The sequence below is a fragment of the Oncorhynchus mykiss genome, chromosome 6 (assembly GCF_013265735.2).
Source record: "Oncorhynchus mykiss isolate Arlee chromosome 6, USDA_OmykA_1.1, whole genome shotgun sequence".
In the NCBI taxonomy this organism is placed as follows: Eukaryota; Metazoa; Chordata; class Actinopteri; order Salmoniformes; family Salmonidae; genus Oncorhynchus; species Oncorhynchus mykiss.
The window spans coordinates 73,732,169-73,755,811 of record NC_048570.1 but is presented as its reverse complement, the minus strand read 5'-3'; the positions used below and the strand labels follow the sequence as shown (position 1 = coordinate 73,755,811).

At 42.1% G+C, this 23,643-nt stretch overlaps 2 protein-coding genes across 4 annotated transcripts in view; both read right to left on the bottom strand.

The window, feature by feature from the left end:
- rras2 (RAS related 2) overlaps positions 1 to 10,913 on the bottom strand; it is a 44,345-nt gene extending 33,432 nt beyond the window's left edge. The window contains exon 1 of the mRNA XM_021607601.2: positions 10,549 to 10,913. Within this exon, the coding sequence (XP_021463276.1) occupies positions 10,549 to 10,650 (102 nt within the window). The 5' untranslated portion in view covers positions 10,651 to 10,913. The remainder of the gene's footprint in view (positions 1 to 10,548) is intronic.
- Positions 10,914 to 14,194: 3,281 nt separating this feature from the next.
- copb1 (COPI coat complex subunit beta 1) lies at positions 14,195 to 22,015 on the bottom strand. Of its 3 annotated transcripts, none has more exons than XM_036980936.1 (22): positions 21,909 to 22,015; positions 21,154 to 21,307; positions 20,795 to 21,024; positions 20,487 to 20,656; positions 20,270 to 20,384; positions 20,088 to 20,180; positions 18,853 to 18,990; positions 18,641 to 18,760; positions 18,414 to 18,521; positions 18,153 to 18,299; positions 17,899 to 18,044; positions 17,692 to 17,788; positions 17,440 to 17,600; positions 17,206 to 17,326; positions 16,868 to 17,095; positions 16,500 to 16,679; positions 15,952 to 16,096; positions 15,696 to 15,815; positions 15,444 to 15,589; positions 15,264 to 15,353; positions 14,685 to 14,840; positions 14,195 to 14,537 (listed from the first exon to the last, which is right to left on the bottom strand). In XM_036980936.1, the coding sequence occupies exons 2-22, from the start codon at positions 21,242 to 21,244 to the stop codon at positions 14,478 to 14,480; spliced, it is 2,862 nt and encodes a 953-aa protein (XP_036836831.1). In that variant the 5' UTR covers positions 21,245 to 21,307; positions 21,909 to 22,015; the 3' UTR covers positions 14,195 to 14,477. The 3 variants fall into 3 exon arrangements, with proteins under 3 accessions (XP_036836831.1, XP_021463275.1, XP_021463274.1); XM_021607600.2 differs by having other exon boundaries at positions 21,852 to 22,007; XM_021607599.2 differs by having other exon boundaries at positions 21,799 to 21,991.
- Between the last annotated feature and the right edge of the window lie 1,628 nt (positions 22,016 to 23,643).

The window sequence follows — 23,643 nt, the reverse complement described above, 5'->3', positions numbered from 1 at the left end:
ACGGGTCACGGGTCCATCCCAACCTGAATCCCGAGACCCTAACCTGAATACCCGAGACCCAACCAGGTCCAAAGTTCACATTTTTTCTTCGGGTGGGTCCTGTTTGATTGTCAGTGGGTCTCAGGTCTATGTAACTACAGCTGATAGACCAGAGTCCACCAGACCACTGCTTTGCATAGGCTATAGTATATTTGTTTTACGCTAATAAAGGTGAATTTCTTAACTTATAGAAGGCCTAGCCAACATTTAAAGATGTATTTGTTAACCAGAAGAGCAATTTGGCACATTTTTTTGTCACTCGGTTCCAATCGGGTCTGGTCTAGACCCGGACCTGTTAGGGTACGATTGTCCTCGGGTCTGTTCTGGTCTGAACCCGGGAAGATCTCTCCTACCCACTGCAAGCAGATGGGCGGGGGTGTCCTGTCCATTCAAATCCCAGTCCCATTATTATTTATCTTTACATTTTTGTCATTTAGCAGACTTACAGACTTAAAATTAATGCATTAATCTTAACCCTAAAATCACCAACAGGGGTCAAAAATGTATTCTATTTTGTATACTAGTGGTGCATGGCTAAGCTGAAAATGTGGACTCAATAGTAACATTTGTGATAAAAGCACCAATTTTGGCACAGGTGTAGATGTATGTACCCTGAAAAGATATACAGTGCATTCGGAAAGCATTTGGAAAGTATTCAGACTCCTTGACTTTTTCCACATTTTGTTACGTTACAGCCTTATTCTAAATTGTATTAAATCCTATTTTTTCTCATCAATATACACACAATGCACCATTATGACAAAGCAATAACAGTTTATTTTTGCAAATGTATAAAATAACAAAACTGAAATGTCACATTTACATAAATATTCAGACCCTTTACTCAGTACTTTGTTGAAGCACCCTGGGCAGTGCTTACAGCCACAAGTCTTGTTGGATATGACTCTACAAGCTTGGCACACCTGTATTTGGGGAATTTCTCCCATTCTTTCTGCAGATCCTCTTCAGCTCTGTCAGGTTGGATGGGGAGCGTCGCTGCACAGCTATTTTCAGGTCTCTCCAGAGATGTTAGATTGGGTTCAAGTCCGGGCTCTGTCTGGGTCACTCAAGGACATTCAGAGACCTGTCCCAAAGACACTCCTACATTGTCTTGGCTGTGTGCTTAGGGGCGTTGTCCTGTTGGAAGGTGAACATTTGCCCCTGTCTGAGCGCTCTGGAACAGGTTTTCATCAAGGATCTCGCTGTACTTTGTTCTGTACATCTCTCCTTCGATCCTGTCTAGTCTCCCAGTCCCTGCTGCTGAAAAACATCCCCAAATGATGCTGCCACCACCATGCTTCACCGTAGAGATGTTGCCAGGTTTCCTCCAGATGTGACACTTGGCATTCAGGCCAAAGAGTTCAATCTTCGTTTTACCAAAGAATCGTGTTTCTCATGTTCTGAGAGTACTTTAGGTGTCTTTTGGCAAACTTCAAGCGGGCTGTCATGTGCCTTTTACTGAGGAGTGGCTTCCGTCTTGCCACTTTACCATAAAGGCCTGATTGGTGGAGTGCTGCAGAGATGGGAGAACCTTCCAGAAGGACAACCATCTTCACAGAGGAACTCTGGAGTTCTGTCAGAGTGACCATCGGTTCTTGGCCACCTTCCTGACCAAGGCCTTTCTCCCCCTATTGCTCAGTTTGGCCAGGCGGCCAGCTCTAGAAGATTCTTGGTGGTTCCAAACGTCTTCCATTTAAGAATTATGGAGGCCACTGTGTTCTTGGGGACCTTCAATGCTGCAGAAATGTTTTGGTGCCCTGCACCAGATCTATGCCGACACAATTTTGTCTCGGAGCTCTATGGACAGTTCGTTCATCGTCATGGCTTGGATTTTGCTCTGACATGTACTGTCAACTGTGGGACCTTATATAGACAGGTGTGTGCCATTCCAAATCATGTCCAATCAATTGAATTTACCACAGGTGGACTCAAATCATGTTGCAGAAACATCTCAAGGATGATCAATGGAAACAGGATGCACTGGAGTTCAATTTCGAGTCTCATAGCAAAGGGTCTGAATACTTATGTAAATAAGGTGTTTCTAAAAAACAGTTTTCGCTTTGTCATTATGGGGTATTGTGTGTAGATTGATGAGGGAAAAAATTATTAAATCAATTTTAGAATAAGGCTGTAACGTAACAAAATGTGGAAAAGGTCAAGGGGTCTGAATACTTTCCGAATGCACTGTAGATATGAGGCCACCGCAGATGTGGTCCCTGGGGGGGGGGGTGGCAGCCAGTAAAATGAATAAATAAACATTTAATTTCATTTAGATTCCAGTCAATGTCTCTATACCAAGTTGAGAGTCATCTTTCAGATGCAATTGGAAATGTGTTTATAGCCCACAGCGTTCCAAAGTTAGACCTAAACGTCTGATGACACTGGTGACCATATCGCCTATATCTCCCATCTTGGTGGCTATCTTAGGTCATACCGGTATGTCAGATTACCAGTCACATTCTGTTAAGGTCCCCAAAGCACACACATCCCTGGGTCACTCGTCTTTTCAGTTCGCTGCAGCTAGCGACTGGAAAGAGCTGCAACAAAACACTCAAACTGGACAGTTTTATCTCAACATCTTCGTTCAAAGACTCAATCATGGACACTCTTACTGACAGTTGTGGCTGCTTTGTGTGATGTATTGTTGTATCTACCTTCTTCTACCTTCGGGGCAGCAGATAGCCTAGTGGTTAGAGCGTTGGACTTGTAACTGAAAGGTTGCAAGATCGAATCCCTAAGCCGACAAGGTAAAAACAAGGCAGTCCTGAACAAGGCAGTCCTGAACAAGGCAGTTAACCCACTGTTCCTAGGCCGTCATTGAAAATAAGAATTTGTTCTTAACTGACTTGCCTAGTTAAATAAAGGTCAAATAAAACTAATTCTTGCCCTTTGTGCTGTTGTCTGTTCCCAACAACGTTTCACAGAAACACAACACTTTGAATGGAAAGAAATGTGTTAAAATATATGCTTATTTTGGGGCATTTAAACCATTTACTTGTGTTAGAAAATATAAAATAAAATAATAATAATAAATTAATAAAATAAGAAGTGTTACTGTTTGACAGAAAGTGTAATTTTTCCATAATTTCCAATTGTGTAAAAAATTCCCCCTTTTGGTGCTTTTAGGGGTCGAAATACATGCTTTTAGGGTGAGCTAGACGAGACAACCACATATCACAGTCATGGCAAGTACATTTTCCCTCAATAAAGTAGTTATCAGCAAAGTCCGTGCTAGTCGACACCCCTGCCCAGGGAGTGAGAATTGGCACTATGCCAGGTTCTGGTCTGTTACCCAGACAACAAAGAAGTGGTCCTCCATAAACTTTTTAAAAGAGCAGTCAGAGTTGATCTCCTGCCTTATTCTTTACCACAGGGACCACGGACAGTGAGTTTATCATTGATCTGATTGAAATGTACTATGTTATGATCAGCATTACTATGTAATAGAGGTTAATCGGAACAGCCAATTAATTAGGGCCGATTTCAAGTTTTCATAACAATCGGAAATTGTGATTTTATTTATATATATATATATATATATATATATATATATTACACCTTTATTTAATCTTTATTTAACTAGGCAAGTCAATTAAGAACACATTCTTATTTTCAATGACGGCCTAGTAACGGTGGGTTAACTGCCTCGTTCAGGGGCAGAACGACAGATTTTCACCTTGTCAGCTCGGGGGATCCAATTTTGCAACCTTACAGTTAACTAGTCCAACGCAATAACGACCTGCCTCTCTCTCGTTGCACTCCACAAGGAGACTGCCTGTTACGCGAATGCAGTAAGCCAAGGTAAGTTGCTAGCTAGCATTAAACTCATCTTATAAAAAACAATCAATCAATCATAATCACTAGTTAACTACACATGGTTGATGATATTACTAGATATTATCTAGCGTGTCCTGCGTTGCATATAATCTGACTGAGCATACAAGCATACAAGTATCTAAGTATCTGACTGAGCGGAGGTAGGCAGAAGCAGGCCCGTAAACATTCATTCAAACAGCACTTTCGTGTGTTTTGCCAGCAGCTCTGCGTTGTGCGTCAAGCATTGCGCTGTTTATGACTTCAAGCCTATCAACTCCCGAGATGAGGCTGGTGTAACTGAAGTGAAATGGCTAGCTAGTTAGCACGCGTTAATAGCGTTTCAAACGTCACTCACTCTGAGCCTTGGAGTGGTTGTTTCCCTTGCTCTGCATGGGTAACGCTGCTTCGAGGTTGGCTGTTGTCGTTGTGTTCCTGGTTCGAGCCCAGTGAGGAGTGAGGAGAGGGACGGAAGCTATACTGTTACACTGGCAATACTAAAGTGCCTATAAGAACAAAGGTTAATGAAATACAAAATGGTATAGAGGGAAATAGTCCTATAATTCCTATAATAACTACAACTTAAAACTTCTTACCTGGGAATATTGAAGACTCATGTTAAAAGGAACCACCAGCTTTCATATGTTCTCATGTTCTGAGCAAGGAACTTAAACGTTAGCTTTCTTACATAGCACATATTGCACTTTTACTTTCTTCTCCAACACTTTGTTTTTGCATTATTTAAACCAAATTGAACATGTTTCATTATTTATTTGAGGCTAAATTGATTTTATTGATGTATTATATTAAGTTAAAATAAGTGTTCATTCAGTATTGTTGTAATTGTCATTATTACAAATAAATGTAAAAAAAAAAAATTAAAAAATCTGCCGATTAATCGGTATCGGCTTTTTTGGTCCTCCAATAATCGGTATCTGCGTTTAAAAAAAATCATAAATTGGTCGACCTCTACTATGTAACCATGTTCTGCCTATTGAGGTACAAATGTAAGATGTTTGGACAGAAAACAAAGATAGTAGAGAAACCTGACTCCACCCAGTCTAATGATACATCTATAATAAACCTGATCTTTGCTCAGAATAACATCACATCAGTCTCTGGGTACACAGACACCAACTGCAAAACCTGCTGAATGGGTTTTATTGTGATTAGATCCCCATAGGGTTTCTATTCAAACTCAATCTAATATCAAGTTACAGACTGGAATTACATCATTCCTTATCCTTTAGGGCAGGGTTCCCAAATAGGCGGACTGCGGGCCAAATTCGGACGATTTTATTTGGCCTCCCCCCCCTAAGTTCTGGGCAAAGAATAAATACATTACTGTAAAATCACCAGGAAATCAGCTCAAAGTGATTTTAAATAATTTATAATGATGTTCCGGCCCCCCAACCCTCCACTCAAGAAAACAATAGGCCCACGGCTGAATCTAATTGGGAACCCCTGCATTAGGGTAAGAGACCAGCACAGACTTGTGTCATTGAAAACCAAAATAATTTCAACGTTATCGCTTAACCCTTGAGTCTAAGCCTTTAAGAACTAAACATGAATACAATGTTGCACAAACATTGTGCTGCATCATGCACTCAAAACTATCACACAAATACATTCATAGGAATGTGTATGGTCATTATAACATGTTCATCAAATTAGAACATTTAGGTTAGAGGGAAATGTATGCATTTTCTCTCCCTCTGACAACACCCATTTGGAATTGGAAAATTACTTCTACAGGACTTTTTTGCAATGTAAGCAGGAGAGTTGTTGTTTAAGTAGCTCAGAATGAAGTGCTGTGAAAATGACTTCCCTGCTATGAGCGCAGACTGGTTCACTTCACAGGAACGCTCAGTCAATGAGCCAGCTCTGTGAGAAATCAACAGGTGACCCTCCTGGAGAACAAAACCAACAATGTTCCCTCATCACCCACCTTGGCAGCACTACCAAACACCCACACACAGCTAAATGTGTGGGGTTACCAACTCCCTCAAAGGAAATGAAAAACCAGCTCAAACCAAAATGTATCAGTGGTATATGGTATGTGATGTATCACCAAGCTAGATAGAATGCTACAACACTGACTATGTCCAAAAATAGTTTTAAAGTGTGCTGGTCATGGCAGTTTCCACACTACCTGGTACTCAGCCACCTTGTCCTGGGTGTGTGGGAATGCACACCCCCATCACCACTGCTGCAAACAAACACTTTACTTAGCCCCCTGCGTCTATTTCAGAGAAATGTGCATGAAACAATCCCCCAACCCCCATCACACACTCACACACACGCACACACACACACACACCTTGCCTGAAAATGCCCAGGAAAGAACACCCACATGCTTAATCTGTATTTATTCAATTAGAACCCAGAGCAGCAGCATTTCTCCTAAATGACCTCATCTCAGTAATCAAAACCATGCTCAGAATGAGACAGAGAGAGAGGGGGTAGAGAGAGCAAAAAAGAAAGAGAGCACTTAAGTACTCACTGTTTAGGTGTCTTTAACCTCTGATCATACTGGTCTGTATCTAATCCTTCATGACTCTATCAGGCTGGATACTGTGCTCTCCCACTGAATCACACAGCGGGGAGTCAACTCCAGCAGAAATGAAAGAGAGTCAGTGATAAGGACTAATATTAGCAGCTGTGTGTTCATGCAACACCATGCTTTACTCCTCTGTCATCCCGTCTGGCGAGAAGATAGCATTTCACTCCCACAGGTGCCATGGTTGCTAATGATAACTTCCGCAAAGGAACCATAGCAGAAATGTTGTTCATACCATCGGTCAAACAAATGAGTGACATTAGATATGGGATCAAATGGCTTGAACCCCACCCACCCCACATTGAGTCATGTTTTCCATCTGTTGAATAACACTCTGTGTTATAAAACTTTTGTCAGATGACTCAATGTTATGTCACCTTTCTGCCATTCTACTCACTGGCTTGGCTTGGCTGTGTTCTTACTTCAACTACTCCCAGTGGCGATGACCTGCCTGCCCTGTCACTCTGTTATTGTAGAGTGACATCATCCTCCCTGCACTGTAAAAGGACCCTCACTTCAGCCATTGTGTGACTAGTCTAGTATACACTACAACGGTTTCAGTAACTAGGTTTCCATCCAATTGGCGACAGATTTTCATGAGAATATTCTAAAATACAGTGGTGTGTTTCCACCAAATGGACTTGTTGGAGATAAAATCAGTGCGTGACGACGTAGTGCACGCTTAAGTTTTCATGTGCCGAATAGAAATCTGAACTTCAATGTTTCCATCACATTTTCAACTCTACCTATAGTTTTGTCACAGAAAACTCTTGCATTAAATACAAAATGTGTCTACTCTGGTCTTGACATGTGCGCTCTATCCAACAGCTCACAGTGTGGGTAGACTGTGCAGGGAGGCTAGTCTATATGATGAGATTATTATGGATAAGAGCAAGAATGTTTGTATTTGTCAAAATGGCAGTCAAGCATCGATCACCAGAATAAGACCCTTGAGATTTATTGGAAAGGAGCATCAAGATCATTGTGCACTTTCACCACCCTGTGAAGTTCATAACTTATTTCATCTGTAGCCTAATAAACTGCATATTTGCGCATAAAGGTGTTTTCACCTCCATTTCTCACATTATTCATTTTGCCGACAGAAAAAGATCCCACCAAGTCGAACGAACTATTGATCTGTCGACATCTATAAAATTGTACCGAAACTTCCTGTTTCCATCACAGCTGTCGTGATTTTTTTTTATAAGGTATGACTTTACTTGCATAAAAACTGTGGATGGAAACATGGTTACTGAGCCAAAAAAGTTTTTGTTGTTGTTCATCCCACTCAAATTGGGCCAAGACCGTATGCTTAATAGGAGAGAGGCTTTACATTTCTCTATAGATTTGGATGTATCTCTGTAATCACTTTACTGTAAAAAGGGTGTCAGGTTTTTTTTCACCTGTAAATCTTATCCAATTCCATCAAGTGCACACTACCACACACAATCACACCCACAAGCCCAGCCAGTTAGGCAGGTTGCGGCTCATGTTTTCTTTTTCAAATCTAAGTGGTCCATAGAAAACTAACAGGAGTGGAGGGACTTCCTTTTCCAAAGGCGCTGATTCCGGCTGTTCCATGGTCAATAACCCAACATGACTCAGACAACACTCTCTCCCCCACCCCAACTGACCCTCCACAGATCTGGATGGGAAAGTCTGGACTCAACAGCCAGCTGCGAGGCTTTTCCCCTGGCAGCCGGCTTCTAGAAAACTCTAATAGGATGTAGGCGCTTTCCATGATGTCAACATTCTACACATTACCAAATTCATTTTTCTTTACATCCACAGACATATACAAAATAAATAAGACAAGGAATGCAGTCAACACACCAACTACATTTGACCAAAATATATATATATATTTCAAGCCTTGCTTACATTTGTATACAATCACATAGATCTCTCTATTATGTGTGAGAATACTTTGGAAAATATTTCCAAAATTAAAATGACTTGGAGCTGATTTCCTGGTGTTTTTACAGTCCTTTATGTCCAACAAGCGGGCCACCAGTTGGGGAACCCTGCTATAGACTATGCATGCAGAGCATATAGGCCGTTTATACTGCACTCATTTCTCACAGATTTGACATACTGTATATATTGGGAATTCCTTTGCATGTCAAGGGACAAATAAGAGGTTGATGCTCATCTAAAAGATATGGTTGCACATTATTATGTTATACCGCTATTCACAATGAACACAGTTGTGGTATGGTTATTATAAAGAGGAATAAAGAGTGTTGATCAAGACTGGATTGGACACATTCTGAAATGCTAAGTGCATACAAAAAAAATGGTCTTATTTCCCAAATGAATGTTCTTTAGTGAGTGCAGACTGACCTGCAAGTTTCAACTAAAGGCTCCAGAGGCACCGTTGCCATGACAAAGTAATCATCCAGAAAATATCTGTGAACTGGTGATCGCTGAGCTGCATACAGTCTTCTTCTACCACCCTATATTCTACTCATCTTGTTAACAAACAAAATGTAATAACCAGTCTATCATTATCTTGGTGTTACTGTCCTATCAGTATTATTAGTTACATATCACATGGTAATTAATCACATTACTGTCTCATTACACTGTAATAAGGCACTTGTACTGTGGTTTACTGTTTCCTATCCCTACTGGAACAAGTCAACAGTGCATATTTCCTTGTTTGGACCAAAACGCAAGGATTTGCTAAAAATACTAAAGGACTTTGAAGTGTTTATACAATACTTAGCCTACTGTTCCATTCCAAAGAAGAATACGGTCAGAATGGCTGAACCGTGGTCCAGTAATCTGATCTGACCAACAGCTTTCTGAAACCTTATTAGACCTTCAGATCACAACAAAATCCCCAAGCAGCACTTGCTGCTGACTGCCCAACTATTGTCTCAGTCACTTTAGACATGCAGCTGCCCGCCCCCAGTCGAGTCTCCTGGAATTAGGACCTGGCATTACAGACTCCTGAAGACACAAAGAGGATTCCAACGCTTGTCCACTCATTCTCAGTTACACTTTTATGAGCAGCTACACCAAGAAACTAACTGTGAATATAAAGGTTTTGATAGTGAAAGGGGAAAGACAAAGAGTTAAAAGTGTGGGCACCTATGGACAACACACTGTGTGTGTTGGAATGCCATTGACAAGACTATAAAGGACAACTGTGGCTGGGAAATGGCTGCTTGGGCCACTGGCTTTAACAACAACTGTCTTTAGCAGCAGCTGTCATTGCTCTGCAACTGTTTGAGCAACAAAAGGGATTGATCAAGATTCACACATGATATCAACGTTAGAGAAAGGCATGCATGCAGGGATATTCTCTGTAATGAATATGCTTACAGTTATGGATGTGTAGGAATTTCTTTATATCATAGTCTGATTCACTTAGATTTTTTGGATCCAAATGAATGTTAGTCTGTTGGCTAAACCGTTATTAGGCTATTCAATAGGCATATTCATTGTCTGATAATGAACATTGTTTACATGAATAAAAATGGTAGGCAAGAGATTTGTCAATACTGCACCTAATTGGGTATGATGGAAAATACGTGCAATGTGAGTTTACATAGGGGTTTGGTTTCAGATTTATGTTTTCAAGTACAGCAGGCCCAGAAATGCTGAACGACGTGTTATATTGTAGCCAACAATTATAGACTGGTGTATGTAACGCCGCAACGGGCAGGACGATCCTCCCAAATATAGCTCCAAAACAAGAGAGATGTTGACAACTCAACTTTGCAAATAAGTATTTTTAAATTTCGGTTGTACAGATTGTACGGGTAGCCGAATGTTATAATACTTAGGTTATACTGTTTTAAATCAGAGTTCAGCCTAAATCACAATTGTGAGACTATTTATTCCACAGTTACTTTCCATAGCCCAGCGAGATTACATTGCCAATTGACGTTATTCATTGTACTGACAAATATGCTTATAGTAAAAATTGTATCCAACACAATTTCAAGTATTTTTACAGAATATGTTCTGTACTAAACAGGCCTCGGCGAATTTTTGCGAGAAGAAAATGAACTAAACCCCAGCATACACTTGTGGGATCCCCATTCGCAACACCTCAGCCAGCCTCCGTCCAGATTCCCAAACATTCCGTGCAAAGTGGCTGGAGAAACCGGCGACTATTTACTAACCTGGATAAATTGTATAGTTAGGGCTGACTTTCCGACACCACCACCTCCAACCACAACCAGTCGATACTTCTCCTGCACCGAGCCGTCCTTCCACCCTGCCATCGAGGACACACTTCTGCACTCGCCGCCTTCTGAACACCAGTAGTGAGGAGACACCCACTTTTCAGTGAAAGGCCTTCAGTTGAAAAATGGAACGAAGGAAAATCGCGAACCTATTAGACTGAAATGATAACTGCGTCTACAATCTGTTCCAGACTAGAGGAATTAACAGTGCTGCTCACTGACCTACGGCCGACCGAGTCCATACGCCCTCAACAGCGTTGCTAACCACTGCGTTTTTAAGATGTGAAACGGTAATCAGTTAGTCCAATACAAATGTCCGTCGCTAGGGGCACTTTACTTCTCACGAGTAGCATCGACTAGAGGGGTATTTAAATATTACCATTGTAGAATACTCACTTTACGACCTATGTTCCTGTCATGTAGGGCTTACCATTGTTTTCGTTATGTGCTGTGCAAACAAGAACATTTATAAGCATTCATTTTGGCCGTGCACAGACTATCCTCAGTAGGCTACAATTAGGTCATGCAGTATTAATGTCCATGTTAATGTAATTAACAGTATCCACCATCCAGCCCACACATGGATGGATGGTAATTGTAATGGATTTCATACTTGCAGCTATCATTAATCCCTGATTGTCTGGATGATCAATAAGCCTATCTTCCAAGTAGCACATCATTGTTAGTGGGAAAGACAAGTTTAGTCTGGCCTGGAAGGATGGCTTTTGGCAAATTTCCATTTATTACCTTAAAAAATGGGAAGATATGCTGCAGCTTGACACTGTCTGTTTTCCACAGCTGTGAAGCGCTGTCCTCACAGACACCTTTCGCCAATATCAAGGCCCCCAGAGTGAGAGCTTTCCCACAAAGGCACTTTGTCCACATATTTATGTTCTTAATTCCATTATTTTACTTTGATTTGTGTGTATTGGGTATATGTTGTGAAATTGTTTGATATTACTTGTTAGATATTGCTGCACTGTCGGGAACTAGAAACACAAGCATTTTGCTACACCCGCAATAACATCTGTCAAACACGTGTATGTGAATAATGACATGTGATTTGATTTCAAGTGTGTGTGTGTGTGTGTGTGTGTGTGTGTGTGTGTGTGTGTGTGTGTGTGTGTGTGTGTTTGTTAGGGCTGTCAGGGCTGAACTGAGTTCTGTAGCAATGGCATGCATGCGTGACCACAATGATCTTGGTGACGCACACAAGTGGGTCTATATCTGAGTTTCTGGAAGGACCTAAATGTTATATAGCCCCCAGACAGCGTATAGCAATACTTTATGCAATACTGGTGCATGTGTTTACATATCTACACTAAACAGAAATATAAACGCAATGAGGTGTTGGTCCCATGTTTCATGAGCTAAAATAAAAGATCCCAGAAATGGTCCATAAGCACAAAAAGCTGATTTCTCTCAAATGTTGTGCACAAATTTGTTTACATCCCTGTTAGTGAGCATTTTATAATTTGTCAAAATAATCCACCCAACTGACAGGTGTGGCATATCATGAAGCTGATTAAACAGCGTGATCATTACACAGGTGCACCTTGTCCTGGGGAGAATAAAAGGCCACTCTAAAATGTGCAGTTTTGTCACAACACAATGCCAGAGATTCTCAGGTTTTGAGGGAGCATGCAATTTCCATGCTGACTACAGGAATGGTCCACCTGAGCTTTTGGCAGAGAATGTAATGCTTATTCCTCTACCATAAGACACCTCCAATGGCGTTTTAGAGAATTGTAGAGACCACATGTCACGAAGCCAGCCCAGGACCTCCACATTCGGCTTCTTCACCTGCGGGATCATCAGAGAAGGGAGACGCTGAAGAGTATCTCTGTCTGTAATAATTCTGATTGGCTGGACCTGGGTCCTAAGTGGGCGGGCTTATGCCCCCCCAGGCCCACCGATTGCTGTGCCCCTGCCCAGTTTGTGAAATCCATAGATTAGGGCCTAATTAATTGATTTCAATTGACTGATTTCCTTATATGAACTGTAACTCAGCAAAATCTTTGAACAGTAGAAATAATTTTCCTTCATTTTCCCTCTGTCTCCTCCCAGGAGGGCTATTCAGCAATATGTTGTATTTTAGACTCCTGAATGAATAAATTCCAATTGACTCCCACTCTGCAACGTAGTGCCAAAGGCATTTGAGGAATTTAAATGAACTGCTGAAATCGGTCCACACAGCCTGTGGGGTAGCAGAGGAACAACAGGGGCGGTGCACGATTCCCTCCACACTTCAGGAAATATGGCTTGTTGAGTATGATTCAGTAGGTCACTTAATGATTCTGTACCTATGTTATACTTCCAGCCCTAAAATCCTTATGTCAACAAAGTTAAAACGGTGAGGCTAAAGGGGAGTTCTGGATTGAAAAAGGGGAGAGATATTTGTAATGGAAGAACTCTTGTTGATTTACTGCGTTGTTGGGGTCTGTTTTTTTCCATTCAGTCATTGTGATACCACACAAGCAGGGACGTTTAAGAAAAATATGTGAATCACTGAAAAATGTGAGTCATTCATAATTTCTCTCCGATAACTATTCTGTGGTGTTGTATATCTGCAGATTTTAGGGTGAGATGAGGACTTGAGAGGAAAAGGACTTAATGATTCATCATGGGGTTTTATTTGTTACTGTCTGAACTCTTCACTATAGGCCTAAAATCGTGTTTTTCAAACTATTTTCTTACAAGCAATCATTTCACAGTAATGTTGCCTTTAAACATGCCTCTCTCAATATGAGAATCAAATGGAAATTTGGTCATCAAATTCAGAAAACGTTCGTCAAAGTCTGAAAACGTGCGTGAAGTGCTCACATTCCAAATCTTTCCATACAAGGCAAAACGTGATGTATTTTCCTTTCCAAGAAGCGAGGGAAATTGAGTGTCTATTCAACTTGAGAAATGTTATATAATGGTGAGGTGGGAAAGGCAGTCAAAGCAATGTAAATGTATGTGACTGTGATTAGAAATTGACAAGGGATTTGGATTTGATGCTGATCGTTCACCATTTCAAATACATAGCAAAGACTGATTTCACACAGCACGTTGATTGTGTTCACTCCACATTTCTGACTTCAAATTTGGGACCTGGCAGAAACATACATTTTCACTTCATTGATGCAATTACTTGCAATTTACAGAAGCAATAACTTTTTTCCACAAACCTTTAAGTTTTACTTTCAAGGAATTTGCATGCATCTGATACAATAACCACTTCGATGGGTCATTATCTGTAGTGTAAAGACAATAATGGGACATGAGATCAGCTAAGCTGCTTATTCACAGGCAGCCCAATTCAGATCATTTGTTTGGTCAAATGACCAATTAGTGGCAAAAACATAAGAATTGAGCTGCCAATGTAAACACAGCCGTAGTGGATTGAATGTACATTCAAACTGCATCCATATTTCATGGTTTAGTCTGACATTGCATTTCACTTTACTGTCATAACTTTTGTCAATGGCGTAGTTAAAGGATTGTGGATCCGAAGTTTCTCCTACCTCGCGTTCCTTTAGTGTGAGTAAAGAACGACTGAACACGCGAACAGCCCATCGTCTGACAAATGTTGGGAATATGTTTTGTTATATATGTCATGTTTATTGAAAATGAAAGAAAGGCCAAGGATATCACATGGAGGACAATAAGAGGGAGTTTCGTCCTGACACAGGAGGTGTAAAACCATTTCTTATACAGACATAGAACAGTACTTAATCAAAATGGCAATCAAAAATATTGTAGCGCTTTATGGCCAGAGACAGACGAGACTAGAGAGGACGAGCAGAAAGCACATTTCTTTGCAGATTAATCTTATCCAGTAATGTGGAGTTCTCAGTTGGACTGCTGGTTTTCAGTTCACTTTATACAGATGTTTTTTTCTGGGAAAGGTTGATCTTGTCACCCAGACTCAATGCCATACCCTGTAGAGAGAAGGGAAGGGTTACATGCAATGTATAAACTTTAATAAACAATTCCACCCCGATGTTTGCATTATTCTATCATTACGTCGGCTAGGGTGAATAGGGTGCATTTTGGGATGTAGTCTGAGTGGGGAGTGAGTTTCTCACCTGGCTCTTGGCCCGGATGCGGATGTGTCCGTTGACAGGGGCATCAGGACCCAGGTGGATGGGCTTCTCAATGCTGACGTTGGCCAGGGCGTCTTCACCGAAGATGGAGCGGGCATACAGGTTGGCAGCCATGAAGCCACAGAAGCCAGAAAGTGCCTGGTTGTAAGGACAGACAAGGTTGTGTGAGTGAGCATCGCATGCATTACTACCTATTTGACCCAGTAGTATGAAATGTGCTGAGTTTGCTGAAGACAGGGCTATGACAAGAGAGTCAAGCTCATCTTAACTGTCTAAATCCATCAGTGGATTGATGAAGAACTTGATACAAAATAAATAGGTACATATTGCCTGTATCTCGCAGGGCGCCCTTTTCTTTTCAAACGGATTGATTAAATCAGATAATTATAAAAAGCCATTTAGAAATCAAATCCTAACACTGGAAAAAAGGTAGCAGCAACAGAAAAATCAGACGCTCTGACAACTTCCACTCATTAGCCTTCCCAACTGCCAGGTTTTCTGTTCTACACATCATCGTCCTATTGATGTAGTTCTAACGGCAATATTCCACAACTACTGTACCTTCTCTGGGGTCAGGCACTTCATGTTGGTGGAGCTGAGGATGTGGTGGAGGTACTCGTTCAGGTCTGCAATGTTGGTGTTCACTGTCACCTAGAATAAACAGTGTTATTACGATCATCCACTGAACACACTAACAAAACAAAACCAAATATGGACAGTTCTTTTATTTAGCGGTAGTACCTTATTCTCCCACTCAAACTCGGCCCACATCTGTCTGAACTCTGCATCTGTGCACGAGGCTGGCTGGATGTAGTCCATGATGTCAATGTGGATGTCACTGAGGACCACGCAGTTCCTGTCGCTGGCAGCTCCTGATACGTCATACACTGAGACAGACAGACATTAGAACTGATGTCGTACACATGGAGTGGAGGCTGGCATCAGATTATTCATGACAAGTATTCTGACAGAAGTTAGAAGTGATCCTCTTACCTATGTTGCCAAATATGATGCCATTCTCTGTGGACGCCACTTTGACGTTAGCCTTGATGTTGGCAAAGTCATGGGGTGCCAGAGTGAGAGGAGAAGGCTTCTCAACCAGCTTGAGGTCACCTGTTGGATTGAAAGGTTGATATCAGCATTAGACATACATCACCTATGGCAAACAAGAGAAATTGCCCTGAAACAGCCCTTAGTAAGGTTGTATGACTCTGCATATAGTCATATGAACTATAGACTAGAACCTCACCCAATGTCGCCAGCTCCAGGGTGCAATTCTGAAGGGTGTCGTTGGTTTGGTTGACGACCAGCACGTCCAGCACAATGTCATACTGGTTGACATGGACATAGGCCTCAGCATAGACTGGGTCTGAGAAACCAGTCAGCTGGGTAACCTGCAATACAACATACACTCAGAATGACATGGTCCTCACCAACCTGTTGTTGTACAACGGAGCAACTGTCAATAACTACCTCAACAGCACTAATAGCTAAGATGAAAACGTACATTTCGGAATAGGATCCTGATACAATCCATGCCATAGCCTGAACCTAGAAATGTTGTTATATTCATTCCCTCATTCATAGTCGTTCCTGTGGAACAGAACTAGAAAACACTGATTTCTCTTTTGCAATGGCTCACTGTCACGTTGGAAACACAAAGCCACCTGCTGGCAACTTGAGGTATATCACATCTACTATCCAAAAAGGCACATGACCATGTGATTTCACAAGCACACAATTTTGTAATTCTGTAACAGAATAGTGCGTGTGTCTACTGGGTCCTTGTATGTGTACCTTGTTGAGTTTGGAGGCCATGGGGTCGTTAGCCTCCTTTTTAAGAGTGGTTCCCATGGCAGCCAGTAAACTGAGCTGGAACTGGTCCTCCTTGGAGGACGTCTCGTTCTTGGCCGTCAGTTGCATAAAGGAAATGGGGTCGTCTGCCTGCACCAGCACGTTCCGCTTCTCTGACTCTTTCTGTGGATAAGAGCACAGAACACCATCAGCACATAGCAATACAATCCAGCAGTGTCCAAATGGATAGGCAGCCAGGTGAAGGGAGAACTAGAGTATGGCTGACTGAACTGGGAGAAGGCAGTGGTTTAGTGAGAAGAGTGGACTGGAAGCTATGGCCTAGTAATCTAGCAGCCAGCGCTCCTCCCTACCTTCTGAGATAGCTTCTCCTCCTCCAGCCTGACAGTGAGCATGTGAGACAGGGACTTGCGGCACTCCTTGTTAAAGATGTCGTTCATGAGGGGCGAACACTCGGACAGCACCTTGAGGCACAGCGAGATGCGGTCCACATCGTCGTCTGTGATGGGCTTCTTGGGCAGAGAGGACTTGCCCAAGTGGAGGATGGTGGCCATGATCAGCATAGACTCAGCCACAAAGGACTAAAGGGGAGACGGTGATAGAGAGCATTAGAATCACTTCATGACTTTCAATGGACAGTGAACATGGAACACCTAAATCACAACTGTTTCACAACCGTTTCTATACTTACATTCTGTCTCTTTTTGTCTTGAACTATGGTGACATATCGCAGGGCCACTTTGGTCAGGGTTGTGGCTAAAGAGGCTGCCACATAGAAGTCTCCGTCCATCAAGAAGCCCCTGAGAGGAGGCCTACAGGGAAAGAGACGACAGTTTCATTTAGTTACATATCATCCACTCCTGAAAGACAATCCCTGCAAGCTAAGAAACTATGCATTTTAGACACAAAAGGTGATTTATTTTACCTGTCCTCTTCCTTCTTTGAGGGGCGGGAGGAGCTGAGGGCGCTCTGTGTGACGTAGGTGCCCATCTCGGTCACCAGTTTGGCTGCTGGCGCTGCGCTCACCTCTTCTTCCGGCTTCCCCTCCCCAGCCTCTTTCTTGATCTCGTTCTCTACTATGGGAATCTGAAAAAGGGACAGACATGAGCAACTAGCATCAAGTATCACTCTGGTATTGGGCGCTGAAAGTGAATGAATAATCCATAAGCACACACACCTCTCCAAGCGACCTGCGCACTTCTGTCATCACACTCTGAATATCCTCTTTAGTGCTACAGTATTCTCCCAGGATCCAAAGCGCTCCTCTGTAGATCCTAACACAGTTTAAAAGATTGGATGTCAGCATAAAAAAATAAATCAGTAATTCTCCAAAAGCATCCTGTGATTGTCTATTTATATGTAAGCTTGTCGGTCTTGGTCTTACTTGACAGTCCTGATGGCGTGGAAGACTTCCAGCATCTTCTCGATGATGAGGGGCCTCAGGTTGTCGAACCTCTGAATGGCCTCCCTCACAAACTCCAGCACATCAGCCGCAGCTGCCTCATTAGTGTCACTCAGGAACTCCATCAGCTGAGTGACACACGTATGTTATTTAGAATACATCACAGAGGACAGAATGATCCTAGCTGTGTTTGATTTCAGGGTGTGTGTGAGAACAGGGTAGATCGGTAGACTCACCACAGGAATGACATTGGCCGCCATGTCAGGGAAGCGTACACTGCATGAGTGGAGGGTGCGCACCAGCAGCTGCCTGAATTTATCAGTGTCCTCATGCTCCGTCACATTGTTGGTCTTAATCACCTCCTTCTTCAGAACTATCACCAACTGGAACACAAACACATGAACACCTTAGTTAGAATAATCATCCTTTTACAAAATAGACAGGAGAGGCAAGTCCACAGAGACAGGAGAGAATAGTCCTGAGGATGACACCCCCACCTCCTCTACGTTCCGGGATGAGACTAGGTCCAAGGCCAGCTGCAGGGTCTTCTTCCGGACCTCGAGGTCAGGCGTGCTCAAAACACGCAGAATGTCCATCACCAGGTCCTGGGTGGACAGAGAACAGACATGTTAACCAGGTTATTATTACACTTCAAAGACTTACTGGTACCTAACATTGAGTCTGTTCACCAGGAGCAACATTAATGAAAGTGAAGATGGAGTACCTGGAGAACACGTTCATGAGTGGGATGCTCCTTCAGCTCTATCAGACGATCCAGGACGATCAGCTTCACGTTGTTGTCACTCTCCTTGATGATCAGGTCGATGTAGCACTGGGCAGCAGCCTAGAACAAACACACAAATGCCATTGAAAGACACACAATGCCAGACTAAAATCGACAGCAGTGCCGTGATGTAGATAAGTGAGAGGGGGTACCTTGATGGCAGTGGGTGCGCTGGACAGCGTGACAAGAGTGCCAGCTGCCTCGTACTTGACAGCTGGGCTGGAGGACTGCAACAGGTTGTAGATGCAGCGGATGAAGCGGGCACGCTCAGACGGGTTAGCGTGGCACACCTAAACATTGAGGAAACAAGAGACATGGCAAATAAAAATGCTACTACTTACGTGGATATAATTTCCAATTGAAGATTTTGTTTTGTTGCCCTTTTTCTCCCCAATTTCATGGTATCCAATTGGTAGTTAGTCTTGTCTCATTGCTGCAACTCCCATTATGGACTCGGGAGAGGCGAAGGTCTAGAGTCGTGTGTCCTCCAAAACACAACCCAGCCAAGCCGCACTGCTTCTTGACACAATGCCCACTTAACCCGGAAGCCAGCCGCACCAACGTGTCAGAGGAAACACCGTACACCTGGCAACCGTGTCAGCATGTACTGAGCCCGGCCAGCCACAGGAGTCGCTAGTGCGGGATGAGACAAGGACATCCCTGCCGGCCAAACCCCTAACCCAAACGACGGTTTGGGCCTATTGTGTGCCGTCCAATGGATTCTCTACATACAGTGCCTTGCGAAAGTATTCGGCCCCCTTGAACTTTGCGACCTTTTGCCACATTTCAGGCTTCAAACATAAAGATTTAAAACTGTATTTTTTTGTGAAGAATCAACAACAAGTGGGACACAATCATGAAGTGGAACGACATTTATTGGATATTTCAAACTTTTTTAACAAATCAAAAACTGAAAAATTGGGCGTGCAAAATTATTCAGCCCCCTTAAGTTAATACTTTGTAGCGCCACCTTTTGCTGCGATTACAGCTGTAAGTCGCTTGGGGTATGTCTCTATCAGTTTTGCACATAGAGAGACTGACATTTTTATCATCATTAGTCATTTAGGTCAACATTGGATCATTCAGAGATCCTCACTGAACTTCTGGAGAGAGTTTGCTGCACTGAAAGTAAAGGGGCTGAATAATTTTGCACGCCCAATTTTTCAGTTTTTGATTTGTTAAAAAAGTTTGAATTATCCAATAAATGTCGTTCCACTTCATGATTGTGGCCCACTTGTTGTTGATTCTTCACAAAAAAATACAGTTTTATATCTTTATGTTTGAAGCCTGAAATGTGGCAAAAGGTTGCAAAGTTCAAGGGGGCCGAATACTTTCGCAAGAGAGATATCTGGGAGGTTTCTGGTGGGAAAATGTCTGAAGGACTCACCTTGTAAATCAGCTCCACAATGACCAACTGGAGAATATCTCCAAATGTATGCACTTGATCAATGCAGGTGCTGAGGTAATCCAGAGCTCTGTCCTGCACAGTGGAAATGACCAGTGTTAGTCCCAGACACAGAAAAATGTTGGTGATCGGTCTCTACTAAAAAAAGTGAAGATGCAATTGACCTGGTCTGCATGAATGAGCATCATGAAAGCATTTCTCTTGCAGCTGGCATCTTTTTCATTCACAAGAAAATCATGGATCAACTCAGGGGCATCTGGGATAAGATTTTCAAAGTTCCTGAGATGGAAATAAAATTGCTCAAGTAAAAGCCATGTTCCCCATTAAGGGTCATAAACAGTCATACGGGACTTCCATATTGTATCACTACAGTAAGTGTACCTGTAGATGGTGTAGATGGCCAGTACAGCATTGCGGCGAACGTAGCTGTGGCGGTGCTCCAGGCAGGCGCGGATGGCTGGCATGAGGGGCTCCAGCAGCTCAGACTCCTTCAACTTGCACAGAAAGCGCAGGGTGGATCCACGGATGAACTCGTTGGGGTGCTGCAAGTCCTGAAACAGACAAACATACCCTTGAATAAGTGGCATTAAATGAAATAGTCACACGTCATACTTTCTTGTGCTAATTATATAATGTATCTAACATTCAGACATACAGTGACAGTACACTTGTGTAGTATGCTACCATACCTTTCTGTAGGCGTCACAGACAAGGATCATCTCCTGAAGCAGCTTGCCATCTGGAGTCGTTTTGGGGACAATCTCCCAGAAGACTAGCAGAAGCTTTTTAATGGTGTGGTCTTGAAGTGGGAGGACAAATCGGATGATGGTCATCAGTAGGCCTGGCAGCTTCTCTCCATTCAGTATCATGATGATTACCTTCTTCAGGGCCTCTGTCTTTGCCTTGATCTCTCCTTTTTCTGATATCAGGAAAAAATAACATTGTATTACTCTTAAAGTCACACTAATCACAGATCAGTCACACTGATAGTTTAGGGGCGGTTAGGTGCCTATTGCCAATGCAGATAGGGTCAACAGAGGATACTTACCCAAGTCTGCTTTGAGACTGACTTCCGATGGAGGTTCGGAGTCATTTGGAACATTGATCAAAGTGTAACAAACATTCTCTGCGGCTGTCATTTTGCCAGATGGATCCTCTTTCCTCTTGCAGCACCCCAATCAACAAAACTGTTAAGATGATTCCTATGAAGTACCCATCAAGTAATGTTAATGCATAATCCGACAAATGTAAACATAGGTGCTATTACACATATAAGTTATTGAACACGATTCGTGCTTTCGAATACTGCACTGCTGTAACTAAGAAATACGTGGTAGCTAGTCGACACATCCACGTAGACATGTCAGTTAGCTAGCTTGTACTATAGAAGCTAGGTTTTTTGTTGTTGTTGAGTAGCCAGTAAATGTTATTCATTTCACACAGGCCGCCTCGGCTGTTAGTTAGCTAGTACGCTAGTTATTGACAAGTCAATAGCCTAACGAATTATGCAGCTCAATCAGTGACATTCACAAAAAAAAATGCAATATGACAGTATCACTTCACAGAGCCTAGTAAACTAGTCGGACGTTTTGTTATTGCAAATAAAGCAAGCTCAAACGCTTGTCGTCCATGACAGCTAGCGTTAGCTTGCAAATGGTGGATAGATACCAAAACATATTTGGAATACAATTACCCAAACCAATCCTTCCGCACTTGGTTACGATAGAGAAATAAGCACTTAGCTACCTTACTGCACGTTTACTATATTTCAAAATAGCCTCAGATGTCGCGTCCCTTATTTACTTGGGCATCTGTAAATTGCTCAGAGATCTTCTCGAGCTGTCCGTTCCCCACTTCCCTGTGACGTGGAAGATTAGTTACTTTCTGAGCCACATCACTGATACAGCAAGTGAAAAGGGACAAATAACCCGGATGTCTAGACGCGAAGACGAAATTCTAATTATGAGTGTTGCCCAATGTAACAATATTCTATATTGCCTCCATGGATGTACTGAACTGATGCTTTACACGGTTTTTGCTACAAGTAATTTATACATTTGCTATTTATGAAATATTGAATTGTAGATTTTGTTTATAATTGACCAATCCGCCCATCACTTGGTATGGTCCAATCCAGAAGGTTGACCAAGCCACATTATATAAGGTTACCATTTAAGTTGGGTTTGTAAGTAGGTTGCCTTACCAGTGATTACGATTCAATAAAGTCCTGGGTTAGTCATGAAGTTTGAACATCTAGGTTTTTATTTTTTTGTTCAAAGTTCAGTTGGTGTTTAGGCATAAATTAAACCCCCACTTTGGTTCCTACCCCTTTGAAAACATCCACCACCGAGTGGCCACATAAGAACATAGAATGACAATGCAGTAATGAGAAAAGATCAACGTGATGTTACATTTCTTTTAAAAACCAATTACGGCTGAAATCCCGTTAACGGGATCGATATGACAACAGCCAGTGAAAGTGCAGGGTGCCAAATTCAAACAACAGAAATGTCGTAATTAAAATTCCTCAAACAAGTATTTTACACCATTTTAAAGATACATTTGTTGTTAATCCCACCACAGTGTCCGATTTCAAAAAGGCTTTACGACGAAAGCATACCATGCGATTATGTTAGGTCAGCACCTAGTCACAGAAAAACACCACCATTATTCCAGCCAAAGAGGAGTCACAAAAAGCAGAAAGAGATCAAATTAATCACTAACCTTTGATGATCTTCATCAGATGACACTCATAGGACTTCATGTTACACAATACATGTATGTTTTGTTCGATAAAGTTCATATTTATATCCACAAATTGGTGTGTTATGTTCGGTAATGTTTTGCTTCCAAAACATCCGGTGATTTTTGAGAGCCACATCAATTTACAGAAATACTCATAATAAACATTGATAAAAGATACAAGTTTCATGCATGTAATTATAGATACACTTCACCTTAATACAAACAGTGTCAGATTTCAAAAAAGCTTAACGGAAAAAGCACACCATGCAATAATCTGAGTACAGCACTCAGAGACCAAAACAAGCCATACCAGATACCAGCCATGTTGTGGAGTCAACAGAAGTCAGAAATAGCATTATAAATATTCACTTACCTTTGATGATCTTCATCAGAATGCACTCCCAGGACTCCCAGATCCACAATAAATGTTTGTTTTGCTCGATAAAGTCCATAATTTATGTCCAAATACCTCCTTTTTGTTGACGCGTTTAGTTCACAAATCCAAATTCACAAGGGGCAGGCACTTAGTTCAGACGACAATTCCATTACAGTTCGTAGAAACATGTCAAACGATGTATAGAATCAATCTTAAGGATGTTTTTATCATAAATCTTCAATAATATTCCAACCGGACAATTCCTTTGTCTTTAGAAAGGAAAAGAAACGCAGCTAACTCTCACGGGCACACACGAGCCTGAGCTCATGGCACTCTGCCAGATACCTGTTTGAAACTGCTCTCATTCACTTCCCCTTCACAGTAGAAGCCTGAAACAAGGTTCTAAAGACTGTTGAC

Coding starts and splice junctions, on each gene's coding strand:
- copb1 (XM_036980936.1), bottom strand. CDS start 21,244: ATGACAGCCGCAGAGAATGTTTGTTACACTTTGATCAATGTTCCAAAT. Junction 17,096..17,205: donor AAGACAAAAAGAGACAGAAT/GTAAGTATAGAA, acceptor TCTCCCCTTTAG/TCCTTTGTGGCTGAGTCTAT. Junction 14,538..14,684: donor GCATCCGGGCCAAGAGCCAG/GTGAGAAACTCA, acceptor TTCTCTCTACAG/GGTATGGCATTGAGTCTGGG.